At 47.9% G+C, this 15775-nt stretch overlaps 1 protein-coding gene across 4 annotated transcripts in view; it reads right to left on the bottom strand.

Annotated features, from left to right (window-relative positions):
- The window catches only part of CUNH19orf44 (chromosome unknown C19orf44 homolog), a 29971-nt gene that overhangs the window by 9249 nt on the left and 4947 nt on the right, over positions 1-15775 (bottom strand). For 3 of the 4 annotated variants that reach the window (XM_024767286.1, XM_024767285.1, XM_024767284.1), the window contains exons 3-8: positions 14220-14541; positions 10068-10141; positions 5500-5914; positions 3708-3803; positions 2444-2610; positions 29-110 (exon numbers count right to left, since the gene is read on the bottom strand). In XM_024767286.1, the coding sequence (XP_024623054.1) occupies positions 39-110; positions 2444-2610; positions 3708-3803; positions 5500-5914; positions 10068-10141; positions 14220-14541 (1146 nt within the window). In that variant the 3' untranslated portion in view covers positions 29-38. Of the gene's footprint in view, positions 1-28; positions 111-2010; positions 2611-3707; positions 3804-5499; positions 5915-10067; positions 10142-14219; positions 14542-15775 lie in introns of those variants that run through there. The other variant, XM_024767283.1, reaches the window with a different exon arrangement.

Here is a 15775-nt window from a genome sequence, read left to right as displayed (position 1 = left end):
GCTCCTTAGACCCGTGAGTCTGTCTCACCTCCCGGCGTTCACAGCTCCTTCTTCACCTCCTCCAGGGCCTCCTCCATGGTCAGCGGGGTGGGCTTGTGTTGCCTGATGTACTGTGGGGCAGAGGACACACAGGGAAGCCATCACCACTGCTGCCTCAGTCTACTGAGGCTCTGGGTCCTGGAGATGGTGCCTATCCCCAGGGGCTAACAGAAAAAATGAAGGGATGCCAGGTGGCAATGGAAACAGAAGAGGAGAGGTGAACCCAGGCAGCCTCCGGGCAGGTACCCTGCACGGGGTGAGCCCTGACTGAGCCTGGAAGGGAAAAGGGACCGTGGTGAGGGGCAGGGCTACCCGGGGTGCCCTCAGAGGACACAGGTTGGGGAGAAGGACTTGGGTGCCACTCTCAGGGTGTGGGCCTGGAGCAGAGAGCAGGCAGCCACACGTGGGCTGCAGGCAGGTGACGTAGTCAGATCCAGTCAGATCCAGCCTGCATCCAATCAACTGATGCACATCCAACAGAGGAACAAGTTAAAAGGACCCCACTGGGGAGCAATCAGCCCAGTCCAGAATGTGGGAAACCGTCAGATAACCTATTTTCTTTTTTTCTTGGCCACACCGTGCGGCATGTGGGATCTTTGTTCCCCAACCAGGGATCGAACCCACACCCCCTGCACTGGAAGCGCAGAGTCTTAACCACTGGACCGCCAGGGAAGTCCCAGGACAACCCGTTTTCTTCCAACCAGTAAACTGCAAGGAAACAAAAGAGATGGGGGAGGGGCGAAGACCTCTAGAGCAGTGGTTCTCAAAGTGGGTCCCCAATGGGCCCATGGGAGAAACGCCCACTGCTAGGCCCACCCTGCTGCCAACACAACCCCAGTGGTCAGGCCCTCAGGGGTCTGACGCTGCTCAGGGCTGAGAACCACTGCTCTAGATTAAGACATCAAATGATCTTTTTTTTTTTTGCGGTACGCGGGCCTCTCACTGTTGTGGCCTCTCCCGTTGCAGGGCACAGGCTCCGGACACGCAGGCTCAGCGGCCATGGCTCACGGGCCCAGCCGCTCCGCGGCATGTGGGACCTTCCCAGACCGGGGCACGAACCCGCATCCCCTGCATTGGCAGGTGGACTCTCAACCACTGCGCCACCAGGGAAGCCCCAAACGATCTTGATGTACCACTTTGGACACTGATGAAATAAACAGGAGAAAAAGGTACAACTTTTATGAGATGAGTGGAAATCTGAACACTGGATATCTAATGATATCAAGAAAACTTAGGGCTTCCCTGGTGGCGCAGTGGTTAAGAGTCCGCCTGCCAATGCAGGGGACACGGGTTCGAGCCCTGGTCCAGGAAGATCCCACATGCTGCGGAGCAACTAAGCCCGTGCGCCACAACTACTGAGCCTGCACTCTAGAGCCCACGAGCCACAACTACTGAAGCCCGCGCGCCTAGAGCCCGTGCTCCGCAACAGGAGAAGCCACCTAATTAGAAGCCTGCTCACCACTATGAAGAGTAGCCCCTGCTCGCCGCAACTAGAGAAAAGCCGACACACAGCAAGAAAGACCCAACGCAGCCAAACAAAAAAAAAAATGCTGCAGGAATTCCCTGGCTGTCCGGTGGTTAGGACTCTGCACTTTCACTGCCAAGGGCACGGGTTTGATCCCTAGTCAGGAAACTAAGATCCCACAAGCAAAACCAAAAAAAAAAGTTAATTTGGTTTTGGTATACTGGCATTGTGACTATTTTTTTAAAGTCTTTATTTTTAAGAAATATATACTGAAATATTTGTAGATAAAATGATAAAAATCACCATGCAGAACAACTCATATAGTATAATGCCATTTCTGTAAAGAAATATATATATCATGTTATTATATATAAATACTATACCTCTTCTATATATTTTATACATAGTATAAAATATGTAAGATAAAATATTATACATGTACATCACAGTTTATACTTTACATAGGAAAAATCTAAAGACTATATATCAAGTTGGTAATAGTTATCTCTGAAATTATGGAGAACTTTATAGGCTACATATCTCCAACAAAATTTTTATACAATATTTTTTGTAATCAGACAAAAAAATAAATTTTGGAGGGAAAAATAGAGGTGAGTGTGACATCCCTTGAGCTTAGCCCTTGGGACTGAGGAGAGGGGCCCTGCCTGTGGTGGCCCACGGGAACGGTAGGTAGAGGGACAGGACCCTCACCGAGGAGGTCACCTTTGGTCCGAGGTCACACAGAGCCTGGGCTGCGGCTGGCTCTCAGTGCCCCTGCCCCGCACCAGCCCTGGTCATGGCCAAAGAGAGAACAGGACTCCTTCCATGAGGACTGAAGGTGAAGGTGGCGGGGCCCCCAGCGTCCCCGCCACCCCGGGCTGAGCGTGGGAAGCCGCCTGCCCTCTCTTTCCCGGGAAGGGTCAGCTGCACCATGGTCACCTCTTTGGTTTCCTCCAGGGTGTGGTAATGAAATGAGTCCCGGTCCAGGGAGCGCAGGAGGGATGCATGCAGGTGCCGGCTGGCCTCGATGAACTGCTGTGTCAGGCTCAGTTGCTGCTTCAGCACATCGTTGAGCGCGAACACGGCCGGGCTGTACGCTGTCAGGGCTGCACCGGGTTCCGTGTCAGTCGGCAGCCCCCGGGGCCCCGTCCCCCTGGCCAGACCCGCTCCCCGCAAGGGCCCTGCAGCCCCCAACCGTGGACTGTGTCGGGATGCTCTCTGCAGGTGCTGCCACCTTCGGAAGCAGCAAAGGACTCGCCTATTCTGTGCCTCTCTCTACTCAGTAGTAAAGGAACCACTCTCTTCGCTGACTTTGTGTGGATCTCACACCCTCAGCTCAGCTCCCAGGCAGAACCGGAAGCCTCACCTCAGCGTCCAACACAAGGAAAGAAGGCCAGTGACACGGCTCCCCAAACTGCAACCGCACAGTGCGAATCTAACACTCCTGAACTGTACACTTAAAAATGGGGAAGAGGGTAAATTTTACACTATGAATTTTTAAACACATAATTAAAATAATTTAAAATGCAATTAAAATATCCACGACAAAGAGTATCCCCCGCTCAGCAACGAAGACCCACTGCAGCCAAAAAATAAAATTAAAATTAAAAAAATTAAAAAAAAAATTTTTAACTGTTAAAAATGATCATTAATAAAACTAAACAGTAATGTGGAAAAATTGTTGAGTGAGGTTAATATTGTGTCTAAAAACAGGAGTTTTTTTAAGGATATAAATATTTCACATATTACAATCAATATATTTTAATATCTTCATCATCTAAAAATGTTAAGAAAATGGAAATGGGGGGAAAAAAGCAGGTTCTAGACGGATCCTTGCTTGTGTCATGCGAGTCATCAGCAGCCCCGCGGGACCTGACACAGACTGGGTTTCCCAAGGTGGCTGCTGGGCGTCTTCCTATTGCCCGAGGCTGGGCTGGGCCTCCCCAGGGCCCCACGACTCTCCCACACTCAGCAAGGAGGCAAGTGTCACGTCCACAGGGCTGGGCCGCTCAGTACTGGCTGAGTGTCTTCCAGAGGAAAACACCTATGGATTCTGGACAGAAAGGCTCTGAGGGGAACACACAAAATAAAGATGGCCCTGTGGGGGTGGAAGGCTCATAGGTATGTTCCTGGTAGCCTTCCTGTTCTGTCCAACATCGGTGTCCTCGACCTAAGGGACCCACAAGGTGAGCTGGGCTGTTACCTTCTATGGCGTCCGCACTGATGACGTGGCTGGCGATGGGCGAGGGGTCCACATAGGCACCTCCCAGGGCTGGTCCGATGGCCGCTACGCCGGCCGCTGTCCCAAGGACAAAGGGGGAGAGGTGAGTGGGCAGGATTCAGAGCAATGACTTTCTCATCAACAGGTGTGAGGCTGAAATAAGCTACATGAATCTGTCCTTTTCTCTTTCTGAATGTGATGGCCACCCTCCTTGCTTTTTTAACCGTTACCCCTTTTAAAAATTTCCCAAACCTGCCTCCATCTTTCTGGTAGGTTCTCCCTGTTCAATATACAAGTCAGGTGTGCTGGCTGAAGTGGTCACCACAGCTCAGCACGGCTGACAACTGTGGCATCGTGCCCTCCCCTGGCTCTGCCCTCCTTCCACAGCTATTTGAGGGCTTCGGAATGTTCCCTGGATTCTAACTGGCTGGCTGATTTATGGTGCCTTTTTCCCCCCTCCTTTCAAAGTCAGGCCGCGTCTAGGAAATCAGCACCACCAATGTTTTATGAAAGCATCTCTTTATTTTTCACTTTTTTTTAAAAAACATCTTTATTGGAGTATAATTGCTTCACAATGGTGTGTTAGTTTCTGCTGTATAACAAAGTGAATCAGCTATACATATACATATATCCCCATATCCCCTCCCTCTTGTGTCTCCCTCCCACCCTCCCTATCCCACCCCTCTAGGTGGTCACAAAGCACCGAGCTGATCTCTCTGTGCTATGCGGCTGCTTCCCACTAGCTATCTATTTTACGTTTGGTAGTGTATATATGTCCATGCCACACTCTCACTTCGTCCCAGCTTGCCCTTCCCCCCACCCCATGTCCATCTCTTTAAATTGCAAAAAAAGAAACAAAAATGGGCACATTTGCTGTCTACAGGCTAGGCTGTCAGAAAGGCAGCAGGAGGACCTGGAGAGGGACACAGAACCAGGGTTTAAAATCCCCTTGAACACCTTCTAGTGATCTGAGTTGGCTCGTCTGACTGACCTTCCTCCCTGAGAAACAGAACAGTCACGCCCCCAGCCAGGTGTGAGGTCCCAGCGGATGTATGACTAAGCCCCCAAATCCAAATGAACAGACAAAGGGAGAACCGCACCCCAGCGCACAGTCTGGAAACAAGTTCTGTCCGTATTGCGGGTGTTGTCTAGACAAGAAAAGGGAGCAGGAGACTCGCTAAAAGAAAGCAACCTTTCCATCCGCAAGGGCCAAGACCAATGCTGGGGACACGAGAAAAGATGAGCAGTGCCTGCTGCACCCCTGAAGAGAATCCACCGACAAACGCAGCGAGTTCAGACAACCAGCCAGCTGGGCAACACAGCAGCCCTTGGAGCCCCCATGCTGGGGCCCCACAAAGTGCCTGAGGACATGCTGTCCCAGAAGGCGGTTCCTGTCACCCTGGGTAACACTGACATTTGGGGCGGGGTCACTCTCTGGCCAGGCCATCCTGGCCACTGCAGGATGTTGAGCAGCACCCCTGGCCTCCACCCACAGACTTCCCGTCACCCAGACCTTGCCGATGTCTGTCCCCTGGGGCCAGGATCAACCCAGCTGAGAACCACTGCCTTAGTCTTTGGTTTGAAACCTTTCAGTGTTTTAGAGCTTGGAAGACAGTGGGGAGTACCCAAGGAGCCCCCTCTTCTGTGGGAGAGGAAACAGGGTGCTGAGGTCCCCCCAGCTGACTAATGACGACAACCCAGACCTCCTGGCCCCAGGGCTCCTGCCTGTCGCTGCCTCTGGCCTGCCCCTCCCTCCTCCAACCAACATGCTTACCCTTAGCCCACTGGTAGGTGAAGGCAGGATCGAGGGTCTGCACAGCCATCTCCTTCACCATGACTCTTGTAACACCCCTGGCCCACTTTTTCCGAGACTTGGGAGTTGGTGGAGGAAGGTCTGTCTTCAGGCTTGCAGAAAATTCAGACCAAGTCGCCAGCGTCCTGTCAGGAGACTCCTCAGAATGGGGCATCGACTCAGATACTGTTGGACTGGGGGATTTTTCAAAATCATCCGAATAAGCCGAGCTCACTGTGCTGGCCGTAGGTTCCTGAGACTTTGACCCCAGGCTAGAAGTGCCCTTGGGTCCAGGGGACAAGACGGACCGCTGGCTCAGGCACTCAGAAATCTTGCTTCCAGAGGGGGGGGCCCCAGCCCAGGGGCTTTTGCTGGATGCCTTTTCCCCCTGACCTTTCTAAAACAAAGGATGGCAGAGGTCACTGGAAAGTGTTTTCGAATGAACAAGCTCAGAATACAACTGCGTTAGGATAAGGACACCCCAAGGGCCCAGGAGGTGAGGGTCCACGCTGTCCTTCCTAGATTTAGGCAGGCTGAGTATCGTGAGCTGAACTTTTTTTTTTTTTTTTAACATCTTTACAACGTTGTGCTAGTTTCTGCTGTATAACAAAGTGAATCAGCTATATGTATACATTTATCCCCATATCCCCTCCCTCATGCATCTCCTTCCCACCCTCCCTATCCCACCCCTTTAGGTGGTCACAAAGCACCGAGCTGATCTCCCTGTGCTATGCAGCTGTTCCTACTAGGGATAAATGTAAAATAAATGTAATATCTATTTTAATTTTGCTGGTGTATACGTCAAAGTTACTCTCAGCTGACCCTTCCCCCTCCCCGTGTCCTCAAGTCCATTCTCTACGTCTGCATCTTTATTCCTGTCCTGCCCCTAGGTTCATCAAAACGTTTTTTTTTAAGATTCCATATGTATGTGTTAGCATATGGTATTTGTTTTTCTTTCTGACTTACTTCACTCTGTAGGACAGACTCTACATCCACCCACCTCACTACAAATGACAATTTCATTTCTTTTTATGGCTGAGTAATATTCCATTGTATATATGTGCCACATCTTCTTTATCCATTCATCTGTCAATGGACGCTTCCATGTCCTGGCTATTGAAAAGACTGCTGCAATGAACATTGTGTACGTGGCTCTTTTTGAATTATGGTTTTCTCAGGGTATATGCCCAGTAGTGGGATTGCTGGGTCATACGGTAGTTCTATTTTTAGTTTCTTAGGGAACCGCCATACTGTTCTCCACAGTGGCTGTATCAATTTACATTCCCACCAACAGTTCAAGAGGGCTCCCTTTTCTCCACACCCTCTCCAGCATTTATTGTTTGTAGATTTTTTGATCATGGCCATTCTGACTGGTGTGAGGTGACACCTCATTGTAGTTTTGATTTGCATTTCTCTAATGATTAGCGATGTTGGGCATCATTTCATGTGTTTGTTGGCAATCTGTGTATCTTCTTTGGAGAAATGTCTGTTTAGGTCTTCTGCCCATTTTTGGATTGGGTTGTTTGTTTTTTTGATATTGAGCTGCATGAGCTGCTTGTATATTTTGGAGATTAACCCTTGGTCAGTTGCTTCGTTTGCAAATATTTTCTCCCATTCTGAGGGTTTTCTTTTCGTCTTGTTTATGGTTCCCTTTGCTGTGCAAAAGTCTTTAAGTTTCATTAGGTCCCATTTGTTTATTTTTGTTTTTATTTCCATTTATCTAGGAGGTCGGTCAAAAAGGATCTTGCTGTGATTTATGTCATAGGGTGTTCTGTGTATGTTTTCCTTTAAGAGTTTTATAGTGTCTGGCCTTACATTTAGGTCTTTAATCCATTGTGAGTTCATTTTTGTGTATGGTGTTAAGAAGTGTTCTAATTTCATTCTTTTATGTGTAGCTGTCCAGTTTTCCCAATACCACTTATTGAAAAGGCTTTTCTCCATTGTATATTCTTGCCTCCTTTATCAAAGATAAGGTGACCATATGTGCGTGGGCTTATCTCTGGGCTGCCTGTTCCATTGATCTATATTCTGTTTTTGTGCTAATACCATACTGTCTTGATGACTGTAGCTTTGTAGTATAGTCTGAAGTCAGGGAGCCTGATTCTCCAGCTCCATTTCTCTTTCTCAAGATTGCTTTGGCTTTTCGGGGTCTTTGTGTTTCCATACAAATTGTGAAATTTTTTGTTCTAGTTCTGTGAAAAATGCCATTGGTAGTTTGATAGGGATTGCACTGAATCTGCAGATTGCTTTGGGTAGTAGAGTCATTTTCACAATGTTGATTCTTCCAATCCAAGAACATGGTATATCTCTCCATCTGTTTGTATCAACTTTAATTCTTTCATCAGTGTCTTATAGTTTTCTGCATACAGGTCTTTTGTCTCCTTAGGTAGGTTTATTCCTAGGTATTTTATTCTTTTTGTTGCAATGGTAAATGGGAGTGTTTCCTTAATTTCTCTTTCATCATCATTTTTCATCATTAGTGTACAGGAATGCAAGATATTTCTGTACATTAATTTTGTATCCTGCCACTCTATCAAGTTCATTGATTAGCTCTAGTAGTTTTCTGGTGGCATCTTGAAGATTCTCTATGTAACGTCTGCAAACAGTGACAGCTTTACTTCTTCTTTTCTGATTTGGATTCCTTTTATTTCTTTTTCTTCTCTGATTGCTGTGGCTAAAACTTTTAAGGTGGTACTTTTCTAAGAATTTGTCCATTTCTTCCAGGTTGTCCATTTTATTGGCATATAGTTGCTTGTAGTGATCTCTCATGATCCTTTGTATTTCTGCAGTGTCAGTTGTTACTTCTCCTTTTTCATTTCTAATTCTGTTGATTTGAGTCTTCTCCTTTTTTCCTGATCAGTCTGGCTAACGGTTTATCAATTTTATCTTCTCAAAGAACGAGCTTTTCGTTTTATTGATCTTTGCTATCGTTTCCTTCATTTCTTTTTCATTTATTTCTGATCTGATCTGTATGATTTCTTTCCTTCTGCTAACTTTGGGGGATTTTTGTTCTTCTTTCTCTAATTGCTTTAGATGTAAGGCTAGGTTGTTTATTTGAGATATTTCTTGTTTCCTGAGGTAGGATTGTACTGCTATAAACTTCCTGCTTAGAACTGCTTTTTATGCATCCCATGTTTTGCGTCATCGTGTCATTTATTTCTAGGTATTTTTTTATTTCCTCTTTGATTTCTTCAGTGATCTATTGGTTATTTAACGTGTTGTTTAGCCTCCATGTGTTTGTATTTTTTACAGTTTTTTTCTTGTAATTGATATCTAGTCTCAATGCGTTGTGGTCGGAAAAGATACTTGACATGATTGCAATTTTCTTAAATTTACCAAGGTTTGATTTGTGACCCAAGATATGGTCTATCCTGGAGAATGTTCCATGAGCACTTGAGAAGAAAGCGTATTCTGTTGTTTTTGGGTGGAATGTCCTATAAATATCAGTTAAGTCCATGTGTCATTTAAAGCTTGTGTTTCCTTATTTATTTTCATTTTGGATGATCTGTCCATTGGTGAAAGTGGGGTGTTAAAGTCCCCTACTATGATTGTGTTACTGTCGATTTCCCTTTTTATGGCTGTTAGCATTTGCCTTATGTACTGAGGTGCTCCTATGTTGGGCGCATAAATATTTATCACTGTTATATCTTCTTCTTGGATTGATCCCTTGATCATTATGTAGTGTCCTTCTTTGTCTCTTCTAATAGTCTTTATTTGAAAGTCACTTTTGTCTGATATGAGAATTGCTACTCCAACTTTCTTTTGATTTCCAGTTGCATGGAATATCTTTTTCCATCCCCTCACTTTCAGTCTATATGTGTCCCTAGGTCCGAAGCGGGTCTCTTGTAGACAGCATATATATGAGTCTTGTTTTTGTATCCATTCAGCCAGTCTATGTCTTTTGGTTGGAGCATTTAATCCATTTACGTTTAAGGTAATTTCGATATGTATGTTCCTATTACCATTTTCTTAATTGTTCTGGGTTTGTTTTTGTAGGTCTTTTCCTCCTCTTGTGTATCCGTGAGCAGAACTCTTGAAACCCTTCAGCACGAGGCTGCTGCACTTAGCACTGATGTTGTGAGCATGTGTAGCTGGCACGTGGGTGAAATCTGTTAAAATGTCATTATTATGTATTATCAAAACATGCGTTGATAATGAGGTGGTTACTAATATGGAAAGAATCACCACGGGGCGATGCAACAAGTACAGGTTAGTTGTGGGGAAGTTGAAGTGGGATCTGCTTTAATCTTCTGATATATTAAGTAGCTCTATCCTGTTATTACCTAAATCAGGGTCTCTACCCATGGCACGCTGACATTTGAGACACGAACATTCTTTGCAGTGGGGGCCATCCTATGCATTGTGGGACACTGGCACAGGACATCCCTGACCACTACCCACTGAATGCCAGTAGCACCCTGCACCCCAGTCATGACCACAGTGTTGCCAGACATTGCCAAGTGTCCCCTAGGGGAGCAATCGCCCCCAGGTGAGAACCACTGACCTAAATGAGGCATAACGGTTAGGAAAAATCAGTTTTTTGTACTTACTTTCTGTTCCAAGTCTGATTTCTCACTGACAGCTGGAGCCAGATCATCAAGGGATAAAATGTTTATTCTCAAATCTGTAATCAAAAATGTAACATGCCAATATTTACTCCACATGCGTTTACCATCCTGTTGTAGGCACCGGGCTAAGTGCTAGGGATGGGAAGAGCAGAAGGCGTGCAGTCCCTGTCCTCAGAAAGTGAGCCCAGGGATCCAAGCGCTTTTTCTCTAAAGGGCTAGGTCATAAATACTTTTGGCTTTTCGGGCTAGTCTGTCTCTGTCACCATTGCTCAGCTCTGCCCTCATGATTCGAAAGCCGCCACAGACCATGTGTAAACAAATGGGTATGGCTGTGTCCCAGTAAAACTTTATTTATAGGGACTTCCCCCATCGTTCTGCAGTTAAGACTCCGGCCTTCCAAAGCAGGGGATGTGGGTTCAATCCCTGGTCGGGAAACTGAGATCCCACATGCCACGCAGTGCGGCCAAAAAAAAAAAAAACAAAAAACTTTATTCATAAAAACAGACAACTGGGCTTCCCTGGTGGCGCACTGGTTAAGAATCTGCCTGCCAGTGCAGGGGACATGGGTTCAAACCCTGGTCCAGGAAGATCTCAAATGCCACAGAGCAACTAAGCCCACGAGCCACAACTACTGAAGCCCATGTGCCCTAGAGCCTGTGCTCTGCAACAAGAGAAGTCACCCCAATGAGAAGCCCATGCTCCGCAACGAAGAGTAGCCCCCGCTCGTCGTAACTAGAAGAAAGCCCGCACACAGCAATGAACACCGAATGCAGCCAAAAATAAATAAATAAAACATTAAAAAAAATTTTTTTAAATAAAAGAAGAGCCAAGTATTGTGAACATGTGTGCAGGGGCCCTGGAGGTCTGAGAGGAGGGAGTTATAACCTCAAGGGGGTTGGAGACTTGGCTGGGGAAGGAGGAGCTGACACCAGGTCTGGCCACAGGATCTGTGGGACCCAGTGCAAAGAAAAAAAAAAAAAACAGACGATGGGGAAATTCCCAGTTGTTAGGACTCTGCGTTTTCACTGCTGAGGGCCCAGGTTCAATCCCTGGTTGGGGAACTAAGGAACTAAGATCCCACAGGACGTGCAGTGAGGCCAAAAGAACAAAGCAAAACAAAGAAACAAAACACAGACCACAGACCTCTCAGCCTCTGGCCTAGACAGAGGAGACAATCACGATGCAAGGAAGGACACCCAGTGACACATGTGCTTGAGGTAGGAGAGGGGGACTGGCACCTCGTCCTAAATTCTCATTTAAAGCAAGTTAAGGACACCTAACTGTGGTGCCAGCTGGCCAGTCACCAGCGCCCAAATGCCTTGTGTGCAGGTTACTCAGGAGGAAGAAGGCTCTGCGCAGTTCGGGTGTCCCAGCGGGTTTCTGCCCCATCAGTATGTGAGCCCACTCCTCCCCAGGACGGGGTATGCCAACCGGCTGCCAGTATTCGCAGGGACTCCATCACGTGGCTCATTTCAGGCCCGAGACACAAAGGCTGTGTGGTGTGCGTGTGTGTGTGTGTGCGTGTGCACACAACTGGAGATGGGAAGGGCACGGGGGGTGGGGGGGGTCCACCCTGCGGGGCCTCAAAACTCAAGCAGGTACATGATCCAATCATGGCTGAGTTGAACAGACACTTCTGAAGGGGGCCTAAGGTGTCTAGAGGCTTCCACGGAGGGCACATGCTAGGTTGGAGGGGTGAGTCTCCCTGAGGGGGCAGGATGAGACCCCCAATTCTAAGAACAGGCAGGGGACAGTTAGCAGGAGCAGACGGGAGCAGGGCCCTCCCGCAGGTGGCACAGCGCTGGGGATGAGCAGGAGATGGAAGACTGAGCCGTCTACTCTCTTTGGAAAGGTCACCTGAGTGCAGCCCTCTGGCAGCCTAAGACCCAGATCAAACAAAGCCCAGCTCATCACTCTAGTGTGAGGGTCTCGCCCCCGCCTCCAAGCTCCTCTAACACTGCCAGTTACCACAATGCACGTGACACGTAAGTCCAGAGATACGTTCATGGACAAAGCCTCTGAACTAAGCCATCCCAGCCGCCTCGGGCCAAGGCACTGCAGGAGACTGTGGATGAGCTCTCTGGAACAGTGTTGTCATTGGCTGAGGAATGACGTTATTGTCACATCAGCCAACCCAGACACGCACACACTTACTGAGCAGGAGGCCCCACTGAGGCACTCCACAGGCACCAGCTCACTGACACAGCTCTGCCCCACGTTACAGATGTGGAGACCATGGCACAGAGAGCCTGACACTGCACGGCCAGAAAGAGGCGGAGCAAGGATGTCCATCTCAGGTATGCTGGACCCCAAACTCAGACTTGTACTCACCACTCCCTGCTACGTGCCTCCCTTGAGGCTGCATCAGAATGAGGGAAGGTGGGGGTCTGGACACCGAGGGGGCCCTCCAGGCCAGCAGCGAGGGCTGAGGGGCAGCCTGGATGGGCAGCCCAGGAGGGCAGGAACCTGGGTCTGGCACCTGCCCCACCAGCTACACCCACCTTCTCACCCACACCTGCCAGGTTGGCGTGGACACACACTCACCAGCCCCTTGGGCCCCAAGATACGAGACCGTATCAGTGAGGTGCCAAATGGCATCCGGCCGATGGTGGCCCCTGAGGGGGCTCAAAGGGATTTCCTCACATCCATGAGCCTGTTTTGCTGCCTTCTCCAACCCTCACAAGGGTGCGTGGCAGGGACTCTTGCTGGCCGTGCTTCTCCTCCCCGCCCCCTATGTGGTGGTACCTTGGCATCTTGAATATTTTGACCTGCAGGAATCTGAGACACAGCAGGGGCTGCAAGGACTCCCTGACCTTCTCCCCTGAATCAGGTCGTAAGGCCCTCAGGTAAGAAGATGTGCCTTCCCTCTACCTGGAGGAAAGGAGCATCCTTATGTCCAAGATGGGGGAACACTGAGCAACCCCAACTACATCTCCCCTCATCTACTACCCTTGGCTCATATCCATCTATCACATTCTCCCACAACTATTCTCCCATCAAACCTAGCAGAAGGCGCGACCGTTTCTTCAGGTTTCCATTTCCTTATGAAGGCTCCTGTGTCACATAAAACGTACGTTAAATATTTATTTAATATCTGAATGCTCTTCTCCTGTTAACCTGCCTTTGGTCACAGAGCCCCAGCCGAGAACCCAGAAGGACACAAGGAAAAAGCTATTTTTCCTCCCCTACAACTGATTCACAGGCTACGGATCACCCTGGCACTTGGGGTCAGGGGAGAGTTGGCTTGTTTGTCATCCTGTTCCTGACACCATGATGCCTGGCACGTGCTGGCACACAGCAGGTACTCGAGACACAGTTATTGAACTCGGATTTGACGATCAGGCACCAGATGGGAGAAATCAATGTTGGCTGCACATCTTTTTTCTTTCTGCTCTTTCTTAAATACATACAATGTTAAAATAAAAATCACGTTCAATGATGGTGAAATAATAAAAATGTTTATGAGGGACTTCCCTGGTGGCACAGTGGTTAGGAATCCACCTGCCAATGCAGGGGACATGGGTTCGAGCCCTGGTCTGGGAAGATCCCACATGCCGTGGAGCAACTAAGCCCGTGCGCCACAACTACTGAACCTGTGCTCTAGAGCTCGCGAGCCACAACTACTGAAGCCCGCGTGCCTAGAGCCTGTGCTCTGCGACAAGAGAAGCCACCACAATGAGAAGCCCACGCACCACAATGAAGAGTAGTCCCTGCTCGCCGCAACTAGAGAAAGCCTGTGCGCAGCAACGAAGACCCAATGCAGCCAAAAATAAATAAACTTATAAAAAGAAAAGTTTGTGACTGGTTAGAGATTGGTTTCTTTTTCTGAAGTTAAAAAGGAAAGGAAGCAAATTTCTCTTTTACAACAAGGAAAACTGCATTGCTGTCCTCTTGCACGAGGCTCTAGAAGGATTTCTGTTTTTGCTGTCATTGGGTAGGGTTACTAGAAGAAGGCTTTAAAGACAGCACAAAAAAATCTGACATAGCCCCTCAACTAGGAAAGAAGGTCAGGAAGCCAAGGGTGTGACTCGCACCCCTCATGACAATACCCTGTGACCACCACACCAGGGATCCTAGAGGCGGTCTTGCCCTTCCTGCCCCAGGGTGACAACTCTGCGCAGGGATGAGGGTTACCATTTAGACTTTCATCGGCGGCTTCTGAGGGAGACTCATCCTGAGGCCCAGCCTCACTCCTTCTCGGGGAGGACGAGAGCTTGCCATCCCCCACTGTCGAGGGCACGGACTTCGGAAAGGCGCTGGGGATGGAAAGTGACGCCGTGTGGGAGGCTGTGTCCTCTGAAATGGGAATCTGTGGGGAGCGAGTTCTCGAGCCAGCACTGCGAAGGGTCCCATCTGCTGACCGTGAGGTTGGCAGACGTGATGTCGGAAATGGCTTTGAGCTGGAAAGATCCTTCCTGGGCAGCGAAAGGACTCTCAGTTGATTTGGGATCTGATCCTACTTTGGTGGAAACAAAAGAAGGGAAATTACCAAACACACGCTACATAAGTCCTTATCATCGGACATCATGGCTGGTGGAGAGCATGAGTCCTTGGTGATCAAATCATTATCCCTCTCTGCCCCTTTCTTTCCCTTCCCCTCATCTCTGGAAGTCAAGGTACAACATTTAGACAAGATAATACTGGGAATAGACATACTCCACAAATAATCAGAAAAATTCACTTTGCTTTCAAATACATATTGTTAATTACACATTTTCTAAACTAAGGCCCCTGAGAACATGGATCTTCAACAGAGTCAAAATCAATATGCAGATTTTTCCCCTTAAAATGCAGCCTTCCCATCACCAACTAGGATGGCTATAACCAAAATAAATAAATAAATAACAAAAAATAACAAGTGTTGGTGAGGATGTGGAGAAATTGGAACCCATACACTGCTGGTGGGAATGTAAAACGGTGCAGTCACTGTGGGAAACAGTTTCTCTGTTCCTCGATAAGTTACACACAGAATTACTACAAGACCCAAGAGTTCGACTCCTAGGTATAAAACCAAAGAATTGAAAACAGGGACTCAAACAGATACTTGTACACTATTCACAATCGCCAAAAGGCGGAAACAACCCAAATGTCCATCAATGGACAAATGGATAAATAAAATGTGGTCCATCCACACAATGGAATATTACTCAGCCATAGAAACGAATGAAGCACTGACACATGCTACAATGTGAGTGAACCTCGTAAACATCATGCTAAGGGAAAGAAACCAGACACAAAAGGCCACAGGTTGTATGATTCCATTACACGAGATGTCTAGAACAGGCAAACCCACAGTGACACAAAGCAGATTAGTGGTTGTTAGGGTCTGGGGGAGCGGGAAGCAGGGAGGGATTACTGGGTAAGGGTCTCCTTTTGGCATGATGAAAACGTTTTGGAACTAGACAGAGGTGGTGGTTATACAACATCGTGAATGCACTTAATGCCACTGAACTGTTCATTGGCATTGAACAGTTGGAAGATGGAAATGCAGCCTTCCCAAGTTAGTGATTCCTGTGTGGTACAGCCAACAAATAGGCATGGATCACCAATGGCAGTGATCACAGCTGGTGTTGGATCAGTCATACAAAGTGCTGTCCTGGGGTGTATACAGTTACGAGGCTCCACATAGTGCAAAACTGCCTGACGTGTCCCAAATCCTGTCCCTTACAGAGCAGACCAGCAATGGGTAC

Source organism: Neophocaena asiaeorientalis, unplaced genomic scaffold (genome assembly GCF_003031525.2).
Source record: "Neophocaena asiaeorientalis asiaeorientalis breed wild unplaced genomic scaffold, Neophocaena_asiaeorientalis_V1.1 scaffold87, whole genome shotgun sequence".
NCBI classification, from domain to species: domain Eukaryota; kingdom Metazoa; phylum Chordata; class Mammalia; order Artiodactyla; family Phocoenidae; genus Neophocaena; species Neophocaena asiaeorientalis.
This window is presented reverse-complemented; position numbering and strand designations above follow the sequence as displayed.